Source organism: Lonchura striata, chromosome 2 (assembly GCF_050655825.1).
Source record: "Lonchura striata isolate lonStrDom1 chromosome 2, ASM5065582v1, whole genome shotgun sequence".
NCBI classification, from domain to species: Eukaryota; Metazoa; Chordata; class Aves; order Passeriformes; family Estrildidae; genus Lonchura; species Lonchura striata.
The window spans coordinates 113,720,869-113,738,749 of record NC_140704.1 but is presented as its reverse complement, the minus strand read 5'-3'; the positions used below and the strand labels follow the sequence as shown (position 1 = coordinate 113,738,749).

Here is a 17,881-nt window from a genome sequence, read left to right as displayed (position 1 = left end):
GGGGTTATTTTGGTGTTTTTACTGTTGTTGCTTTGAGGCTTTTTTTTGTTTTGTTTGGATTTTTGTTCTTGTTTTTGATTTGTTTTCCCTCCTTTGCTTTGTTTTGGTGTAGTTTTGGCCCTTTTTTGTTGTTGTTTTTTGGAGCTTTTTTGTTTCGTCGTTATTTTGGCGCTTTTTTTGTTGTTTTCCCCCTACTTTTCTTGTTTTGGGGTAATTTGGGCGCTTTTTGTTGCTATTTTTGGCCTTTTTTTTCTTTTTTTTTTTTTTTTTTAATAAATCCGACAGCTCCATTTTTCCCGCCGACGGCCAAACCCGCTTCCCGGCGCCAGGAATCCCCAGGAGCATCCCACGGCCCCGCCCGCCCGGACCGCACCAACTGCCCGCTCCGGGGGGGTGGCGGAGCACACAGCCCAACCCTCCCCCCCTCCGGCCGGCCACCGTCGCCTCCCCCTCCCGGCCGGCGCCGCCCCTTTGGCCAATCACATGAGCGGGCGCGGGGGCCGCCGGGAGCGGGCGCTCCCCGAGGGGCTCGGCTGAGGCGCAACATGGCGGCGCTGGGCGGGCGCTGAGCGGGGCCCGGGCGGGAGCCGCGGACAGGCAGCGGCCAGGGAACGAAGGAAGCAAGGAGGGAGGGAATAATTCGGAGAATCGCGGAGAAAGGTGGCGGGGCCGTCTCGGGCGGCCCCGAGCGGCGGCCATGGCCCAGTGCGTGCAGTCGGTGCAGGAGTTCATCCAGGACTCGTTCGTGCCCTTGGTGGCCGCGCTGTGCAGCGAGGAGGCGGAGCGGCTCACCCGCAGGAACAACCTCAGCTTCGCCGAGCTGGTCAGGCCCTTCTGCCGCCTCACCTCGGAAGGTCGGTGCCGGGAGCGGAGCGCGTTGTTTACACGGGGCGGGGGAGGTGGCGCCGCCGCTCCCTTCCGCCCGCGGCCTCCGGGGGTCCCGCCGGGGCTGTGCCCGCCGGGACTGCCCGGCGGGACGGGCCCGACTCCCTTTCCCGGCGCCGTGACGGGGGCCGCCCGGGTGGGTGTCCCCGGGAGCCGTGACAGGCTTGGCGGAGACTCGCGTTTGCCGGGGGTGTCGCAGGTGACAGCTGGTAAGTCAGCTTAGTTTCATTCGGTCGGCGGAACCGGGGAAGTTTGGCGTCTCCTGGAGACATCCCACGGCTGAAGAGGAAGGTGTCTATAAATTCAGCTCTTCCAGACGGATTTTTGTCTTCCATTAAAACCACTTTGCTGTTTCCTCCCTAGTACTCGTACCTGACTCTTGCTGTAGACTCTACTGGATTTCACACTTGGCATAGCCAGGTGTTGAAAGTACGGCTAGTCTTTCAGAAACATTATTCGTAATTTCAGTTGCAGGGCTTTCCTTTCTCTTGCCTGTAGCTTGATCCTATATGTTTTTTTTTGTTTGTTTTCTTTTTTTTGTGTTTTTTTTTTTTTTTTGTTGTTTGTTTTCTTTTGTTGACGTTTCTGTGAGCAAGACCTGTGCAAAGAAGAAGTGGGAATTGAACTGCTTATGTGGCAAAATGACCACGTGAAGCAGCAGGAAAACTTTTTTTAAGATTGACCACTTAAGTGAAACAACAGATATTTTAGCTGTGATGCTTTTTAACTTACGATCAGGAATTTGTTTGCTTGTAATTTAGGGAAGCTATGTATTTCAAGCTGCTGCCCATTACAGTTGTGTGCAGGACAGCAGTTTGCAGAGAACTGTTTGTCAGAATAATGATGCAATGACATTTGTCAGATTTGGACCTGACAGACATGTAGCTCAAACTGCAGCCTCTGCATGTCATGTCCTGAGGAAAGAGTGCAAGAAAATGAAGCTTGTACTGTCATTCTTGTTAGATTTTTGCGTTTCTCTCTTAAAAAATGGCAACAGCTTAAAAGCTACTTTGTGGTAAAAATCTGCCTTAATTTTCAGGTGAATCTTAGTGACTTATCAACTGTAACTTGTTCATAAATGTTTTTCATTTTGTTTAACAATGCTTATGAACTATGTGAGAATGAAGCAGACATAAGAATAATAAATGCAGATGCTCACATCTTTAGAGCTCTGAGGTTAATTACCTCTTTCTCTTGGTGAAAGTTTCTCAAAATGCACCTAGCAAACAAAACCAGGCAGAATATTAAAAATGTAGCATCCACTTGGAAGGTTAATTAATTTACTTAGTTGCAGCTATGTTGGTCCAGTTATTGTGACAGTTAAGGAACTTGCAAACCTGAATTATCCTCAGTGTTCCCTGAATGAAACTTGGCACAGTGAGTTTTGTTGCTGCACTAGTTTGTGTGTATTCTGATCCAGCAGGCCACAAGCCTGGCTCCAGCTCCTTACTCCAAGAGTGAATTCCTCTTCCTACTTCCTGGAAAAAAATGTTATTGCATGCTGACTGTAAGTTTTTGTCTTAGAACCAGCATGTATGAGGGTAAGGACAGAGAGGAAGAAAGGCATGATTAAATGATCTGATTGAGGTATGAGGTATAAGCACAATGTGTGTACATTACATGCTCTGTGTTTTACTGCTTATGGTTATAATATTTTTCTCATATTATGTATGGTTATGATAGTGTGGTAACCATTCTGGGATTTTGTGAGGAGCAGCGGCCATAAGCTAAAATACAAGAAATTCTGCTTCAACATGAGGCAAAACTTCTTTCCATTGTGGGTGGCAGAGCACTGGAACAGCTGCCTAGGGAGATTGTAGAGTTTCTCTCTCCGGAGGCATTCCAAACACACCCAGACAGTTCCTGTTACCTGCTCGAGGTGATCCTGGCTTGGCGGGAAGGCTGGAGTAGATGATCTCCAGTGATCCCTTCCAACTATAACAGTTCTGTGATTCTGTAATTCTGTATTGATGTTTTCCTTTCTAAACACAATTTTTCTTAAGGGGATGTGAAATGCTGCCCATTTTAAATTAATCTGTCTCTCTTCACTTAGTGGCTATTTCATTGAAGTTGTAACATAAAATTGGATTGATTAGTAGTTCATCCCTTTAGAAATAAGCTGTCCCTTACTTACGCAGAAATTTAAAGTACATGTATTGCTGCTTGGATTCTTTAATTTGAAAAGCTAAGTCATGGATTTGCTACTGCAATTTTAGAGTCCTGTTGCAATACAGAACTGATTTTTGTCCTGTCCTGTTTAATTTTTGTCTGAAATTAGGAATTAGGTAGTTTATGAGCCAGCTGAAGGCTGTGTGTTCATCAGCCTTGCTTAGAGAAGCAGTGCAAGTAGGAAATCAATCTACTGATACATGTGCAAAACAATTCTGATAAACAGGAATTTATCAGTGGGGAGCTGAGCTCTCTACTGTGGAGGACCAGAGCACAGTGTAATCCTTCAGGTAGTGTAAAATCACGCACTGTTGAGGTTGCTCAATCCAAGGAGGCCAGATTCTCTCTAACTGCAAGTACAACCCCTAGGTGCAGTGGGATCATCCTTTGCACATATCAGTATTTAATGTACTCATCAGAGGAGAGCAAAACCAAAACCCTTCCCAAACTTTCAACTTCCTTTAATAAAGGAAACCAGAAGTATACTGAGGATTTTATACCTTCAAATTTTTTCTCAGAGTGGCTTTCTTAACCGTTTTGTTGTTAGTTACAACTAATGCCTGATTTAACAAGTGTATGCATTGTATATATTGATAGGCATATATTGTGTATATAGGTAGGTTTCCTTTAAAATAGGATCCTGTTTTTAAGATTCTTTAAAAATACTCTATGAACTAATGCTGTCTCTGTGGGAGGGAAGATTACAGTGCACATGTCAATTAGCAAGTATCACTTTAAGATAGCACTGGTTGCTCTTAAATCAGTGTTTGACCTTAACAAAAAAAAAAAAAAAAAGAGAACTTCTGATAATTTTATTTGATTTTAAGCCTTAAATATGTTCAAGATGTAAGGAAGTATAATGGGAACACTGTGCTTATCCAAGCTTAGTGTGATGTTAGGAATTCCTTGTTCATGTGTATCTTAGCATCTGATTGTCTTTAACTTTTGATGAGAAAGATACTGTTCTAATACATTATACTGCTGCCACTTTTTGGAAAGTACTTTTTAAAATGATCTTATAAGCATTTGAAGGAAATGTATAACACTAGACATGTCTCTTTTTTTGGATTAAAACAAGCAATTTTTGGAGTTCCAAGTATGTCTGTTATTTTAGTCCTTAACAAGTGTCAGAGGTGTCATCTGTGTTCTGTATAGAAATGGCTGTTACATTTCGGACAGAGACCAAGGATGAATTGCAGTGTTCCAGTTGTGCTGGTGAAAGCAAACTAGTTTCCTAGTTGTTCCTGCCACTTCCTTTACATTTGATAATTAAAAAATGGTTGATAATTTACCAATGGGATAAGGTGAAAAAAGCCCCATCCAAAACAACTGCTTCAGCTTTCTGATAGAAATGATGAACTCAAATAAGTAAAGTTTAGCCAGCACAACTGCCTTTTCTGGTGTTGATAAAGCCTTATGATATACAAATTCAATCTGAAACTTACAGCTGGAAAAACCCACACATTTTTGGGTTGTTTTTGGCAGGACGAGGTTTTTAACCTGCTTTACTGTGTTTTCCCATGAGCTTGAGTGCTGGGTAAGGGAGTGAATAGGTGTTTGAGGAAGGTAGAACTACACCAATCAAGATCTGAACAATATTAGAAATCTGTTTTAACATTTAAGATGGATTGTAACACATCTAATGTGATCTGACTTTAACTGTGCACTTGTTACTTCTGAAGAGACTTGTGGAAAAGGGTGTGGAGTGCTTTCCAGGCTGGAGAAGATTGAATACTCAATTTCAGACCTTTATGGTGTGAATCCTGTAGTTAGTTGAAAGATGAAGGAAACAGCAAATATTTTCCTTTGTGCTACCTTTTATATATTATACAGGAATTCGTGAAAATAACACGCAGAGGAGTCGGGCTGTGCTGTGTGGCATGTGGTAGCACCAGGTGGCTTAGGCAGCCATAGTCAGTGTGTCCTGCCTGCACTCACAGTCTGGCTTGCTTGATGGTGGTTGTGGTTTGAAGTAGGGTGAAATTATATGAAAAATCACAGTAGGCTCCAGAATGGTTACAAGTGTTGAAAATGTTGTGATCAGTTTTTTAAAAACAGATGGCTTTAGGGAGGAATTTTCACAAAGCTTCTACGAAGAGAGCTATAGTGTTAAAAATCATAGAATGGTTTAGGTCTAAAGGGACCTTCAAGAACATCGTGTTCTAAGTTTACCCTGCTGTGGTTAGGGTTGCTTTCCATTAGACCAGGTTGCTCACATCCCTGTCCAGCCAGGCCTTAACTGTTCCAGTGTTGGAGCATCACAGCTTTTTTGGGCAACCTGTTCCAATGCCTTGCCATCCTCACAGTAGAGAATTTCTTTCCAATATCTGATCTAAATCTGCCCTCTTTCAGTTTTAAGCCATTCCCCCTTGTCCTGTCACTGCATGCCTTTGTACCTCTCCAGCTCTCTTGAAAGCCCCCTTATAGGTACTGGAAGACTGCTCTAAGATCTTCCCCCTTCTGCAGGATGAGCAACCCCAACTCTCTCAGCTTGTCTTTTAGGATATGTTAATTTTGCATGAATGAATACTATGTTATCCCGGTCAAGTTTCTTAAGTGCTATTTATTTGTGTGTGTGTGATTTCTTGGAAAACGCTGATTCCTTGAAACATGATGTGTTGTGTGAAATCCATACCTGGTTCTTATGGCTTTTTCAAGAAAGTTGATATGCTCCACAAGGAAGGGAGTGCATCATTGTAGGATGTGCACATACTATGTTAGGTGCAGTGGGTATTCTTACCAGCTAAGATCCTATACTGTCCATTAATCAGTCTGCCTAGATGAGCCTAATATTGAACATCAAGTAATTTTTTACTACCTTCCTCCCCTCCATTTTTGGTAGTGAAGCATTATGGACTGTGATCTAAACTTGGTGATGGAGAAGTTTAGTGGAGCAATCTTTAAAGAAAAGTTGTGTTGGAAAGACTTAATTTATGACAACTCTTTTAACTGTCTGTTATACTCCTCAACAAATCCTCTTCTTTTTCTTTTTTAGTTCACATGAGAGATCCTAATAATCAGCTTCACATCATTAAAAATTTGAAGATCGCTGTCAACAACATCATTACTCACCCACCTCAGCCCGGTGCCATTCGGAAACTTTTGCATGATGTTGTGTCTGTCAGTCAGCCTGCTGAAGGACTGGTAGCTAATGTGATCACAGCTGGAGATTATGATCTCAACATCAGTGGTATGTAATGGTATTGTATTTTTCATAATGTAAACTGGAATTGGCTGAGAAGTTTCTAACCTTCGTTTCAGCTTCGTGGCACGTACTAAAATTATTCAGAGTTTATCCATTTTGAGACATTGTTTTTACGGAAACTTTGGATTTAACAAATAGTTTTGGCTTTATAGAATGCTGAAAGAGTGGTTAAACTGAATTAATAATTTTAATTTTCCTGGTGTGGTAGTTCTCAACTTCTGTTAAATCATTATTTCAATGTAGCCATTATCGATGCGTTGGTTGAGTAATTTTCTTGTTACAAAACTGATACAGTGACTTGTTGCACTTGGCTGAATAAATGTCAGGACTTACAGTGTTGAAATTAATGTGCATCTTTATCTTGAAGTTAGTTATCCTAGCTTCTATTTTTTATTATAAATTCATAAAATGTTTAAGGAAAAAGGACTGTGAGGAAGGGTGTGTGACTCCTTTGATTCCTTGTATTTTTATTTTTTTTTCTTTTGTGGAACTTGTGTTTCATATTTCACTGTCAAAATGACTGGAGTATTCCAAAGTTGTTTTTTCTCAGATCTCCAAGGGGTGAGGCATTGTGAATAATGCTAAAGGAGACCAGATCTTAGGATCTGAGAAGATTGAACTCCTCCTGATTAAGACCCTAATCCATTAAAGCCTCTGAGCATTTACTTAGTTCAAAGCATGTATGCACTGCCCTATTAAACATGTGTAATTTATTGTATTTAAAGTTCAGCCTGCAATGAAGAGTTTGGCTCTGCTATAGCAATGGACTGATGTTGCTGTAGTAATTTTTTTTTTTATGTTGATAATGGAAAAATGGCATAATTCTTATGTATTGGATACCTAATTTGCAGGATACATCTTCAACTTGATGTCCCATGTTGGTTTTAAAGCAAAAGACCTGAGCCTGGAAACCTCTTGTTTTTGACATTTGTTGAAAATGCCACATATTTTTTCAATTTCTGTGCCTATGTTTATAGATCACATTGGTAAATTGCCATTTGCTATGAATTTTTTTTTATTTTGATAGAAAGTTTGCTTTAATTCTAGAGATGCAAAGACCCTGAGAAAGCAGAATGGTTTTGGTGAGGAGACTTTTCCATAAGGTTTCTAGTGACCATATATTAGAAGTGAGGTATTGAAAGAAGAGAAGAAAAATAATGGCTATATTAAGCAATGCTTTGTTTTCTATAATTGCTGCTGGAGCCTCGGATGTACAAATAATCATGTTTGACTATCTTTGGTCTCTCAGTGATTAGGTTCTTATTTCCATTCAGACTGGCTATATGCTTTTATGACGGGAGGAGAGGTGTATAAGCTGTTTGAGATCACACAGAAGGACAAATTCAACAGCTTTGTCTTTTAGTGGAAACCTGTTTCACAAAACACTGTGCTGTTGATGGAGGAGTTTGTATCCTATTACGGTGTAAGAGAATATGAAGACGTACCAAGTAGGGTTTTGTTATGCTTAGATGGTTATGAGTATTTACTAAGATATTTAGGGTATTTTTTTTTCAACTATCTTAGAGCATTTTATTCAAACCAAGGGATGCATTCATTCCTGACAGCAGAACATAATCATTGTAAATGGGAAATGCTCTCAGTAGTTCTTAATTTGTTCTTTTTTTGGGAGTGAATTAGTTTTCTAAGATAATGATATTAAAATATAAATACTTAATTTTAATAGTGATCAAGTGCAGCCTCTTTTGAAGAAAGATAAACACTGTTTAAGAAGCTGAGTTATGATGTTTCTGGCACTGGGGTTGTAATCCTGCTCCTTCTTCGATAAAAGTTTTGGAACTGCTATGTTGTATTGATTTGTTTGTAATCCTTCTTTGTTAGTTTTGTTTAATATTCTTATAGTTCCATAATCTAGTGCTGGGAGACTAATTTGGTTGCTGAAAATTTGCTTATGTTCAGCCATGCCTGCTTCTCCCATATACTGGTGCATGTAGAAGGTGAAGAAAAAATGGTCCCACTAAAGAACTAAATTATTTGAGAGAAGGAAAGAATTTTTTCTACTAGACCAATTCCCTGACTATGTTTGTTCAGGGCTGCATGATATAAATGCTGGCATGAGGCATTGGTGGAATATATTTGAGATGAAAGAGAATGTTGGGGCAACCACTTTCAGCAGCTGATGTATTCAGGTACTTTAACTAGTACTATAGGCTTGGAAATCTCACAAGTTAGTGCCTTAGAGTATCTAACTTAAATCTTTGCTTCTTGATAGAATTTCCATTTGTGTTCAAGCCTAGAATAGGGGCTGAACTAGAAATTAATATTGATTTCCATTAAAGCACACTGTCAAATATTGAGAAGCCTGAAATATTTATGATTAAGGTTAGCTGGAGTCAGATCTCTTCAGTGCCCCTCATGGGCCTGCATGGTGTAGATACTTTCTACTTCATGCTACCAGAGTATGAAAGCCAAGAGTATGTTTGCATCTGACCCTTTTTAGTATAATAATATCATGTTTTTTCTATCAGATCGCTCAGTTAAAGCTAGTGTTCCTTGGTACAGTAATTGGAAAGAGACACTGATGGAACTGAACACATCCACGTTTTATTCAGGTATTTTTTTGTGGTTGGTGCCGATTTGCCAAATTGCCCTTTACTCCTTTTCCATGTGCCCCATCCACCTTTCCTTACCATCTGCGACAACTGTTCCGCACTTTTCCAGATGTAGATGTGTGCTCCTCCATTTTTTTCCCCTAACTGAAAAATCGTTGGTGGTGGTTGTTTTAATTTTTCTTTTAATCACATTTCTACTCTTGTTAATCAAAATCATTTGGTCTTTCCATACAATCAATAACGGTGGTGGTGGTAAATTACCTGATGCTGTTACAAACACTGGACTGTTTGATCCTATAGAACTATATACTGTCACTGTACTGTATTTCAAATGTACTTTCTGCTTCTCTGGGGAGCTTCTTTCTCAGGGGATGGTAACACTTTTTAAGTTGGAACTCAACTGCTGGCTGTACTTAGAGCACATATGTCTCTGCTATATTGACATTCTTTCTGGAGTATGATCCTTAAGAAAAGAAGAAGCTTTCTAATACATTTTTATGTAGTTTATGAGACTTATTGTTACCAAACCACATTGGTTATTGACTGCTCAAGGCTCTGCATTGTGGTCTATAAAAGCCAGGTTTTGATGTTTTTCATTTTTATATATTTAATATAGTTTATGCCTTTGGTTAAGAATAGCTATCCTTTCAGTAGTATCTGTTCAGATCCTGCTAAATGCCTAAAGGGTACAAAACTTCATGAAGCAGACTTTCCATTCTTAAGCTGTTATGTAGAAATATTACTTTTTTTTTCTTAATAAGTTCTGAACATGTTAACAAGTTTGCCAAAACTTCAGTTCTGTTCCAGCATACTGGAAAAATGCAAAGTGTATAGATCTTGGTACCTGAATGACAGTGAACTGCTGTAATGTGTTATGAGATGTTACAGTTGTGAAATTTTTTTCAACTACTGCTTTTGTTTTGAGTATGATGTGTGTTTATCTAGTACCTACAGTAAGTGATTACAGCCCTGTAAAATGCTCAGATGAATCCTGTTAATGTTGCTGTGTAGAGGGAAGCCAGTTGCCTTTAAGGCCGCTTCCAAGGTTTTTAAGTAGGCCTAATGAAAAAAGAGGGCAGGGGAACCAATCCACAAAACAACGTATTACTTCCATGTATGTAACTCAGATTTTAAACACCTGAGTTTTTTTATTTTGCTGTGATTTGGCTGTAAAACAGAATGAAAATTTTTTGCCTTAGGTTGTTTAACAGTGTTTACTTTGAACCAGATTTACTGCACTGCTTGTTATACTTGTGAAAAATTCTTATGAGTCACTTTCTTATGGCTTGCTTTTAATAACAACAAGCTGTGTTTTCCTTAATTTAAATAGTTGGCATGTTTGCATGTAGGACACAGCAAAGCCAAGAGCTTTTTATATCCTAGATGAGTACTCAGAGAGCAGTTTCTGGAAAGGCTGTAATCAAAAGCTGGAAGTTTGTCTTCTATTAGGCTTTTTGTTTTTAAAGTGATATGTGCTGAATGTTAGACTGAATTCAAGTGTGGCTATATCTGACTTCTGTGTGTCTGAAGCCAGTCTAAGATGGCTTGACAATGTAAGATTAAACAAAATGCATTAAATGAATGCCATACAAGATAATTCCAACATAAAAATGAATGTGTTTTCTAAAGTTAGCTTAAGAAATCAAAGTGGTGGTTTGGCTTGATTTTTATGAGGGGGTGCATGAAAGCTTTACAAAGCATTAGAAATTTTTATTTACTTATTTTATTTTTATTTACTAAAGTCTAGTGATGTGGGCTTTTTAGGCCCATATAAAGAAAATACCTTCAGAATTTCTTAACAATTTTTTTCCTCTACTAGTTACTGTTTTCTGGTTTGCAAGTGAGATGACTCTGGATTCCAGTTACTTCAATGTGAAATCAGGTTATTGAAATTGGATTGATTTTGCTCTGGAGTCTGTTTCCCACTTAAGGGAAAGGAGTTGGAGAATAAAGATATAATAGAACAGGCTTAAAAGAAGAAATAATAAATAATTGTTGACCTATAGCTGGAGTGGAAAGAAATGGACAATATTAGGTTCACATTTTTTTGGTGTCCCAGATATCCTTGCTTTCCCTTGATTTGTTACTCTTAGAAAAATGAAATCCCTATTGTAAAAAGGCATTGAACATTGCAGGTTAAAATTGTTAGGCATTAAGGGCACAACTTGGATCTGAGGTTTTGTCTTCTTGGATCTTTGCCAGCTGAACTGTTTGTTTTAGCGAGGCATGGGGAGGGGACTACTGTCAAGCCAAGTCAACACTTTTAGAAAACAGGCAGCATAGGGTTTTGGTAGTCCTTAGCTCCTCTACATACTAAAAAATAAGTTTTGTTTCTTGATCAATTCTTACATCCCTAAACCTGAAATTCAATGACTGTTAGAATAATTTATTTCTTTCTTTGCCAAGTGTATGGTGTTTAAAGGGGTGGTAAGGAGCAATGTGTTTAAACAAGGACTCAATCGCGTGAGCCTGCAGTAGTGAGGTATGTGGTGCTTATGTTGCTATTCAGTTTCACAGGATTTGATTCAAGTGTTACTGTTTCTCCTACTTGTGTTGCATCTAAAATACTTTCTCCTTGGACTATTCTCCCTTCTTTCCCCTGCCATGCAACCTTGTCAGAGTTTGCAGGCTTCACTTTCAGGTGTGGTCTTTCATACTTCCTTTTCATGAATGGGTAAACAAGTTTCACTGAATAGTCTAATTTGTCCTGTTTTATTGTGTATTTCAGCTACTACTCCTTGGTTTGAGTCTTACAGAGAATGCTTTCTTCAGTCCATGCCTGCATCTGATCATGAATTCTTAAACCACTATGTTGCTTGTATCCTTTGAATGTTACAGACCCCTCCAGGGAAGGCTGTTACAAAATGTAATGTAGGAGATTTTGCAGCAAAAGAGGTAATTGCAGTACCTCTTTCACAATTTTGATTTGAAGTGTATATATTTTTCCACTGTGTCTGACTACACAGACTGATTTCATATGAGTGTCAGGGTTTTCTTTGTGACTATTTAGCCTGAGTTTTTTTTTTTGTAGTGTTTGTATTGGGGTTTTTTCCCCTTCTCCACACACTTTTTTTTGTCTCAAAGTGAGCTCAAAGGTAATACCTGTACTGTAGCTCTTTAGGTATCTCTTGTCTGTCCCTTAACTTCATCAGAGGAATGTGTGTTTGGGATACATCTGCTGCTTTTTAATAGCTTTTTGTAAGTAGATGGAGTGGTGGAGGTTGGGGACATGATGTTTTGGAAATTTGGTGAACTTTGAGCTATGCTGGATAAAAAAGTCTGGAAAAACTGGAATGATGCCTGAATGTTTTCACTTTTTTTTTTTTTTTTTTTTTAACCAAAGCTTAGGTCCAATTTGCTTGTCTGCAGGGAAATTGAAAATAATCACTGTTTCATGATGTAGCTGATGTTAAGCTTTACAGTAATTATGATTCTGCAGGTTTTATGACACTCTGTTCCTAATTCTGTCCTGAACATTATAATTTCAGTATAGTGGAAAGGTATTATAATGGCCACACCTGTGCAGAATTAACTTTGAAAATTATTGCTTCTGGCTTCTGAATTTCAGTAACATTTAAAGTATAACTTTACTTTTTTGGCTTCTCTGAAGTAATGTCTTTTGATTTGTTGAGTAGATGTTGCAGAGTGGGCTTATTAATGATTGTGTAGTTGCATTGAAGGAAAAATCTGAGTGCTTCTGCTTTTTTCCCGGGTGGTGTTGCTGTGTTTATGCATGCTGGTCATCACTGTTGTTCAGGTGATAACTTAAAGCCCCAACTCTCCTTGGAAGTTGAAAGCTAAAATACAGTGGGGATAAATTTCAGTTATATGTATGCTATGAACATCTGGTTTCTATCTAAAATCTTAAATTAGCTATCGTGTAGCAGCTTAAACTTAGATTTGCCGTCAGAATTGGATCAAACTCCTGTTGCATCTCATTTGACAGATGTTAGTTAACTGATTGTTTTTTGTTGAGAATAAGGCCAAATTCTAATTGCATGTACTTTCACGGTAGCATATTTTACATGCCTAAGTATTGTACTCATGTATTCTATTTTATACACTTCCTGTTTTATTGTCAGTGGTTGTCCTTGTATTCTTTGGGTATATGTCCTTAATGAATTCAGGTATGCTGGTAGTTTCTTCTAGTGAACCTGACCCTGTGGAGCAGTTCCTGAAGCTGTCCCAAGAACAACATCGGATTCAGCACAGTAGTGAATACTCGTATCCCAAGTGGTTTATACCAAACACACTTAAATATTATGTGTTACTGCATGATGTAAGCACAGGAGAAGAGCAAAGGTGGGTCATCTGACTTCAATGAGCTTACACTGAGCTCTTTGACCAAGTGTTTTTGTTGATAAATTCTGTTGAGATTAGACATGCAACAGGATCCATTAGCCAGTATGCTATTATCAAGGCAGATGTTTGAAAGTATTATTTTTAGATCATCTTCTTGTGTTCATGTAAAATGAAGTTAATCAGTCCCAGCTTTTGGGGTAGGTGCTTTCTTTGGTAGCTTTCTGAACTAATTCTCAAAGATTTTCAGTTTTACTCTTGCATAACGGATTGTTTAAAAAATTTTCCTTTTAAGCACTATGGGTAATAGTCTAAAATAGTTTGTTGCAGTACATGCTCTAAAGTTAGTTTGATATCAAGGCAGGATAAATGTTGTTTTACTGTTTCAGAGCTGACTCCATTTATGAAGAGATGAAACAGAGATATGGAACTCAGGGTTGCTATTTGCTGAAAATAAATTCTCGGGTGTCGAACAGAGGAGCAGACGAACAAATACCAGATCCTTGGAGTCAGTACCTTCAGAAAAACACTATCCAGAACCAGGTATTACAGTATTCTAAAACCAGATTTTACTGTGCTTATGAAAGTCCTTTTTAGTTGCATTAAGTTTCACCTTAGTGTTACGTATGTGCTTCTACAGAATGAGTAGGCAGTCCAGACACTTCTGACACAAATGTGGCTTTTTCTGAGGGCATGAGTCCTCAGTAGGAACTGTCCTCTGTGCTACTTAACTTGACAGTAAGGAGCACTAAAATACTATACTGTGTGAAATAGACTGACAGGAGCACAGAAATAATAGACAATAAGTAAGAAATAATAAGAGCTGTAAGAGGAAGTAACCTCAGAAGTGTCCTGTTCATAGTGACTTTCTACCGTCATTTTTGTCTTTCTCAGTCTTAAATATTTGACCTGGGTCCTCTGTGCTCCGTTAAATAGTCTGGGTGTGTTGTTTTTTGGGAGTATGTGTGGTTTTTGTGGTAACTTCTTGTGGTCTAGTCTGGTCTGTCATCTGCTAAGATTGCAAGGGATAGTGTGTTTTGAGTTTGCCATAAATATCTGTATTTTTTGCTTTAGAACCAAAAATACTCTTTTGAGTTTGCTTTTGACTGACTTGTGATTATAACTCCTTATGATTAAAAGGTTTCTGGAATCGTATTTATTTACCAGATGTAGCTGCCTGTTCTAGGTAGCCATTCTCAGCATCAGCTGCTACTGAAAAGTCAAAACATTCCCTATTCTGTAAGCTAAGAGGACCAGTGAGTTATAGTCCACCAAGTAAACAGATATTTTTCTCTTTTTCTGTACCATGTTGATTGTGTAATATAAATCTTTGTGTGAGCTTATTCAGGAACTGCTTTAGGGAATATATTTTTGCCGCTGTAGGCATTGGTGTGCAAGGACTGGAGTTACTTTGGTTGACAGGGAAGCCAACTGAGCAAGTTAGAAGGTACTTGCTTCATTTGGTGAATATAACTTTTGTCTTTAAAATAAAATAGTTACTTAAAGCCTCAAACTACTTAGAGAAATTAATACATATGAACAAACATGCTGCTATAGTAATTCAGTTAACTTATTGAAGTTGACAACTGCTGTTTAATGACTTTGTATGTGGTTGAGTAGTCTTAAAGTTCTGACTTCTTTCCTGCTCTTTTCTGCCAGGATTCCTATGAAGATTATACAGTTTCAAACAAGAGTACTGATCACTTGATATCAGATGGCATAGACAGTGAAATTAAAGGTATTTTTGTAACTTTATGAAAACCTTGATCTTAAAACATCTACACAACTGCCTTTTGTCTTGAACAGTATTTAATTAGATGGTCTGTTAGGCAACTTGGAGTAATGGTTTTTTAAATGCTCTAAGTGTCCTCAAAGAAAAATGCTGTGGTACTGACCTACTGGATTGGTGATATCTCCTTAATGAGCTGGTTAATGATGTATTTAGCTCATATTTTGTAAGTCTAAGCATATTGTCTGCAAACTTCGGTAATTTGTGAAAAAAAAAATAGGATTAAATGGTCAATTTTCATAATAATGAAAGTTTTGGTTTGTGTGCTTTGCTATAACTTGGAAACTAAGATTTTGGAGGTTTTTTTGTCCTTTGTTTTGGTATTAAATCTGTAAATGTCAAGGAAGTATTTAATTTGTAAGTTGTTCAGAAGCACTTGCCTTGGAACTTGGGTTGTGGATGGGCGAGGATAGTAAATGAAATGGAGTGCAAATTATTTTTACCCTTAAAAACAATTAAGATAGCTATGTAGGATTCAGATGAGAAGCATCACCAAACAGGGGAAAAGTGAGGTACCCTGCATTGCCTGGCCTGCCTCGGCCCAGATCCTTCGTCTCTCACCTGAAAGACATGTGGAGACCTAGCATGGGTAGGAGACCCTATAGTTGCCATCTTTGTAAGACCTTGCAGCCCAGATGTAGTCTGGGAGCTGCCAGTGGAACTTTACAAATTTAGGATTACATTTCATGAGTAAAATCCATTGAGGATTTGCTTTCACAGCTCAGCTTTGCTTGGTTGCCAAATAGGGCAAGCTGATTTTCTTTATAAATAAGAGAACTGCTTAAGTCTTAAAGTGAAGCAGTGTCTCAGTCTATTTCAGATAGCTAAATGAAATAGTAGTCAGTAGCCCTTTTTATTGAACAAAAAGGACTTTGAGGAAATTGTTATACATCATAATTGCTTGGAAGGGCATGGAAAATTAGGTTTGTTTTGTTTTTAGGCTTTTTTTTTTAACTTTAAAACATAAGCAGAAAAAAAGAGAATGGAGCTCCCAATGGAGCAATTGTGGTAATTGCTGCAATCCCAACTTTGATGAATGGTTTATTTTGATGTTTCCTAAGTTTTCCTTCAGAGTTGTTAATATTAGTCAGCATACTGGAAGATTTTTTTGCACTGTAGTTGGGAACCAAAACTGTACGTATTTAGTCATGTTGTAATTCTTGAGATTCCCTGAACTTTCTGAGAATTGCAGGAATGATGTCATACTCAGTGCTCTGCTGATGTCTGCTCAGCATTGATCTGCAGTGCAGAACAGTTGGTTTGCTTTCCAGAATTGCTTTGCTTTCCAGAGTTCTGAGTAAGGAAAGCTTTGAAGTAGGTTAGTAAAAATTACCTCTAAAACCCAAAACACTTAAGTAGCTTTATACTTACTGGAGCTTTTATTTCAATCTTTCAACAGACGGCTTGTCAAATAACTTTAAGACTCACCCCCTTCAACTGGATCATCCCAGTGGCAGTTTGGATAGCACTGATTACATGAAGTCTTCTACATCAGTTCAAGACTCAAAGAAGTCAAATTCTGGGACACCTCATGGTGCTTGCTTAACTCTCACAGATCACGATCGAATTAGGCAGTTCATACAGGAATTCACATTTCGGGGACTTCTACCACACATAGAAAAAACAATTCGACAGCTGAATGATCAGGTCAGTTTACCCTTAAAACACTTTGTGCTATAATAAGGAAAAATGTTTGGGGTATAAATACAGATATCCAGAAATCTGTTTTGACAGTATTACTTCCTTCTGTATCTAACAATTCAACAGTCTTGCTGAAAATTGTTAGTAGATTTAAGAGAAATAACTGAATTTTTCTCATTATTGCTTAATTTGTCTTTAAAAAAAACAAGAACTAGTTTTTATCAACAACTCCAGTGCAAAGTGGCCTCTTGGTGAATGCTTATGTGAACTGTTTCCAGAGAAATCTGTTGAATCTTAACATTATATGCTTTTGGATGATTCTGGCATGGGGAACAAAATAGACTTGGTGTTTCAACATCAGAATACACAACTAAATTTAAGAAATTTGTTTAATCAGTAATCGTCTGCAAAAAAACCCTGTATCCTTCAGTTGCTACTTACAGGGAAGGAATGCAGGGACACCCTGAATTGTGTAATTCTGTTGATTTTAGCAGTTTTTGCAGCTGAATATACTTCTCTCAAACTAGGATTTTTTGGAAGTGGGATTAATATCATGCCCATATTCAGTCAAGGTCATGCATTAAAGTTTTTGCATCACAGTGAAGTACTTTATTTTACAAATAATATAGATGTTAGGTTGGACTACTACCCAAAATTAGATATTCTAAATTATTTAGAATTTAATTTTTAAACAGATGTATCAAATGTTCAAGGTCTTAAGATGAATGTTTTTGTAGTTTACAGAAATAGTGAACCCAAACTGTCTGAGATAAAATAAACATATGAATTATGAATATATGCATATAAATATATGAACTTCTGTCTCAGTGTCAGAGATGAATTCTAAGAAAGTGTGTTCTTAGTTATTTTACTCCTTTTATTTCTTTCTGTTTTATGGAAGGAAATCAGTTCACGAAGCCATAACAAAGCTTGGCTTTTTATACTAGTTTAACTTACATCTCTTGCAAAGTAGTGCTCTAATTCAGTGTCTTCCTCCAGTTAATATCCAGGAAAGGCTTGAGCCGATCACTGTTTTTTGCTACTAAAAAATGGTTTAGTGGCAGCAAGGTTCCAGAGAAAAGTATAAATGAGCTCAAGAATACTTCTGGTTTGCTGTAAGTAATCTCAGTCCTTAATTTTAGTTCTAAACTGCAAATGTAGCCTTTTTAGGGGTGGGAGGGAAAGCATGTGTTTGTTTGATGGTGTTCTCCAAAGTGAACTAAACCAGCAATGTTGTGAATGATTTCAGTTAGAAAAACCATGAAAATTACTGTGCCTGAACACGTACAATAAAGGAGGAGTAGAACTTAAAGAAGATGGGGA

At 38.2% G+C, this 17,881-nt stretch overlaps 1 protein-coding gene across 5 annotated transcripts in view; it reads left to right on the top strand.

Annotated features, from left to right (window-relative positions):
• The first annotated feature begins 498 nt into the window (after nt 1-498).
• TRAPPC8 (trafficking protein particle complex subunit 8) overlaps nt 499-17,881 on the top strand; it is a 52,646-nt gene continuing 35,263 nt past the window's right edge. The window contains exons 1-9 of one of the 5 annotated variants that reach the window (XM_021525729.4): nt 499-854; nt 6,050-6,244; nt 8,746-8,829; nt 11,558-11,647; nt 12,957-13,131; nt 13,518-13,671; nt 14,788-14,866; nt 16,317-16,564; nt 17,558-17,673. In XM_021525729.4, the coding sequence (XP_021381404.2) occupies nt 698-854; nt 6,050-6,244; nt 8,746-8,829; nt 11,558-11,647; nt 12,957-13,131; nt 13,518-13,671; nt 14,788-14,866; nt 16,317-16,564; nt 17,558-17,673 (1,298 nt within the window). In that variant the 5' untranslated portion in view covers nt 499-697. The remainder of the gene's footprint in view (nt 855-6,049; nt 6,245-8,745; nt 8,830-11,557; nt 11,648-12,956; nt 13,132-13,517; nt 13,672-14,787; nt 14,867-16,316; nt 16,565-17,557; nt 17,674-17,881) is intronic. The other 4 variants (XM_021525730.4, XM_085572050.1, XM_021525731.4 and 1 more) reach the window with 4 other exon arrangements.